Source organism: Clytia hemisphaerica, unplaced genomic scaffold (genome assembly GCF_902728285.1).
Source record: "Clytia hemisphaerica strain Z4C2 unplaced genomic scaffold, Clytia hemisphaerica genome assembly, whole genome shotgun sequence".
Taxonomy (NCBI): Eukaryota; Metazoa; Cnidaria; class Hydrozoa; order Leptothecata; family Clytiidae; genus Clytia; species Clytia hemisphaerica.
Window position 1 is genome coordinate 72,428 of NW_027104138.1, and position 3,359 is coordinate 75,786.

The 3,359-nt window shown below is 36.4% G+C and overlaps 1 protein-coding gene across 1 annotated transcript; it reads left to right on the top strand.

Annotated features, from left to right (window-relative positions):
* The first annotated feature begins 263 nt into the window (after positions 1–263).
* Positions 264–3,089, top strand: LOC136813680 (uncharacterized). The gene has a single exon (XM_067070176.1). It carries the CDS (start codon positions 1,043–1,045, stop codon positions 3,014–3,016), a length of 1,974 nt encoding a protein of 657 aa, XP_066926277.1. The 5' UTR covers positions 264–1,042; the 3' UTR covers positions 3,017–3,089.
* Positions 3,090–3,359: the final 270 nt, after the last annotated feature.

Consider the following 3,359-nt stretch of genomic DNA (forward strand, 5'->3'; position numbering starts at 1 on the left):
TCGACATAGAGGATATTCTATTTTAGGACTGATCTGCTAAAGCCAGATTTAGGGAAATCACAATTTTTCTATTATTATGGTGTGTTCTTAAACAGAAGAGGTCAAGAATTGAGTGTTTTAGGGGAAAGTTTCTACTCTTTTTACCGCATCATCTAAATCTTTGAACTACATATGATAATTCGTTTATTAAATTTTTCATTCACTTTTCTTACAGACTGTTTAGATTTTGAATGATTACCCTTAAGAATAATTTGGTACAGGCTAAACTAGCTCCTATAACTGGCTAGGGATTTTACGACATACATTTGCTTTAACAGGTCTTACTGTTGTGAATCAAATAAGTGGCTTTAAATTTTTAACAATCAAAAACTTTTTGGTGTGAGATTTTTCAGGTGTGAAAAATGAAAATTTGAATGAAATTTAAAGGGACACCAGAGTAACATATTCTTAACAATTTTTCTTGTTTCTGCTCTATTTTTAGAAGAATACATCATCTATCGAAGGAATTGCTAACTTTTTTTTTATCAAAGTGAAGCAACCCTTCTAATTAAAACGTTAGAAAGAAAACACAAACATAAAGAAAATACTGTTTTGCTTGCTGGGTCGTCATGGTAATTTGAAACAAGCGAAACGAAAGTACAATTGAGAAGAATAAAATCAAAAGAAAAAGGGAAGAAAAGAAATTGAATATTTTTGTTTCACAAACACAACAAAAATTTATCGAAAAAAAAAGAAAAAGAACATTCTTGCGCAGATAAATCAGAAAAGAATTTTTTTTCATCTCCGATTTTTTTGGACGAGTTGAATACCACTGCAGGGTGCAATACAAATCTGGATGAACAGTTTTTGGTGAAGCTTCAGTTTTGTTGATATTTTTCGAATCATTAGCAAAGCTAAAGAAGGCTTTTTGAGTCACCGAGTTACCGAAAAGAGCAACCGAGCATTGATTTTGGTTTGGTATTTTTTGGAGAATTTTTTGGAGCTAAGCTAAGCTCTCTTATGAGAATCGAGCTGTAACACCACGGACTGATTATAAGCCATCATGTTTAAATTTGTTATGACAAAGAACAGTATCGAACTTTTTCATCGAGCAATTTTATCGAATGATTTATCGAGAACGAAATTGATCCTCGAGGAAGCGATGAAAGATCCTCGATTCGATATCGATGAAATAAATGAAGAAGGTTTAACGGCTTTACAGTTCAGTTGTTTCGCCGGACATCTTGAAATTGTCAAAGTTTTGATATCGTATAAGGCAGACGTAAAGAAGCGAGATAGAGACGGGAATTCGTTACTCCACGCGGCCGCATTAGCCGGCAAAGTAGACATTGTGAAATATCTATTACGTTGTGGCATAAAGCCGACAATACGAAACGATGATAACCAGATGCCAATCGACTTTTCAGAAGAAATTGCAATTATCGTGATTCTTTTACGCGCTATGTTAGACCAGGGATATTTAGAAGAAATGCAAGAATACATGATCGACCATCCTAAACTAAAACGAAACATTTTTGAAGAGTTAAAACGAGTGAAATGTCGAGAGACTGAGCAAAATCAAATTTTACAAGAGCTTCCCTATTCCTCACATACGAGCCCTCGTAGACAAATCAACAAGAGCCGCAAACCTTCGGATGAGCTACAAGGTCGTTCTATTAGTACTTTTTCAAAATTATCAGACTCAATGCAATATTTGGACCAAATTGATCGAAATGAAACCAATAATAATTATAACCAACATTACCATAAAAATAATGGGTATTCTTATGATAATGCACCTACATTGAAACGAAACAATAGCACCAGTAGTTCTTCTAGTCATGGATCGCGGTCATCCAGATCATCAAAAGGAAGTGGGGCTGGTATATTACGTCATGAGTCAAACGATTACGAATCGAGGCATAAACAAACACAAAAATATCTCGAAAATCGATTCCCGCAATCGATGAAATCGGTTAGTTTTGAGTCCGATCATCAAGGAGGAAACAATCGAAGCTATTCAGACGGTTACCATAGCGATTCGTTTGATGACAAAATACCAAAAGGTCGTCTGTCTCGATCATCCAGTATTTCATCTCACTCTTCAAACCATACAGGTGTTTTTAGTGACACGTGCTCAAACTTCGATTTTCCCACCCAGCCTCCACCCCACGAACCACCCAAAACGCCAACACCGCAACAAGAAGAAGCCATTTATGCTAACTTCCAGCCAGTTAGATCAAACAGTTTACCAACTATAGCTGAAGGAGAAAATATATATGAAAATCTACCTTTGAGAGGAATTAAACCGAGTCCAAAACAACAAACGCCCAAATTTGTCGCTCCGCCCTTACCACCACGACAACCCACCACCCCACCGAAACCAAAGCCACAACAATCAAATCGCCATAGTAACTTGTATGAATACGAGTCTACATCGTACTCAACTAATACCTATCAAAGAGATACATCGTATCCAGTAAATACCAACCAAAGGGATACATCGTACTCGGCCAATGAACGTCAACTTGGCTCCGAAACGGACAGTGGTATTGACATTAACGAGACTGCTGGTCGTGTTTTCGCACTATCTTTAGACGACCAACAACAGCCAATTTATCCTGAAACACCAAACATAGTCGAGCCTCCTACACAGACATCCTATTCTAAGCCTATTGGAATTTATTACTCTCAACAAATGAATGTAACTGCTCGGCAATCGGGCAAAAGAGACAATAACGTGCTTATTGCAGCTAATACGCATGCGCATTTAAACCCAAAATATAGGAGTTGGAATGGTAGAACATTATTAGAATCTCAACAACAAGCACAAGATAACCTAGCACCTTACTCTAATCATGGCTCCCGCTCGAGCGGCCACCCTCAAAGGACATCACGTGACGATTATGACGTATATAAAAGTCAACAAGCGCATGCGCAAGAACAAAATGGATATCAAGCACAGCGCAGACATACAAATAGCGGATTGGAACTAAGACAATTTAATTTTGATCATCAACCTGAGATTATGTTATAATAAATATTTTTTTCTTGATGTTACTTTTTTGAAGAGTTGTTGATAAATGAAGGTTTATTGACCTATTAACCTACTACTAAATTAGTCCACACATGGGAGCTTGATTTATAGAATGCAAAAATCAAACTTCTGAATCTATACTTGTTTTTGTTTTGATTTATAATAGCTGATTGAGAATATACTGTTGTCTCTCTCTAATTCGATCTTTAAGGGACCGAGGATTTATACGAAATTCCACCAATGTTTTAGTTCGAATTACAGAGAGATTTGAATTTTAAAGAAGATTCGAATTAGAGAGAGTTGACAGTATTTCTTTTGGACTCTCAAATCTGGAATATGACAT

Coding starts and splice junctions, on each gene's coding strand:
- LOC136813680 (XM_067070176.1), top strand. CDS start 1,043: ATGTTTAAATTTGTTATGACAAAGAACAGTATCGAACTTTTTCATCGA.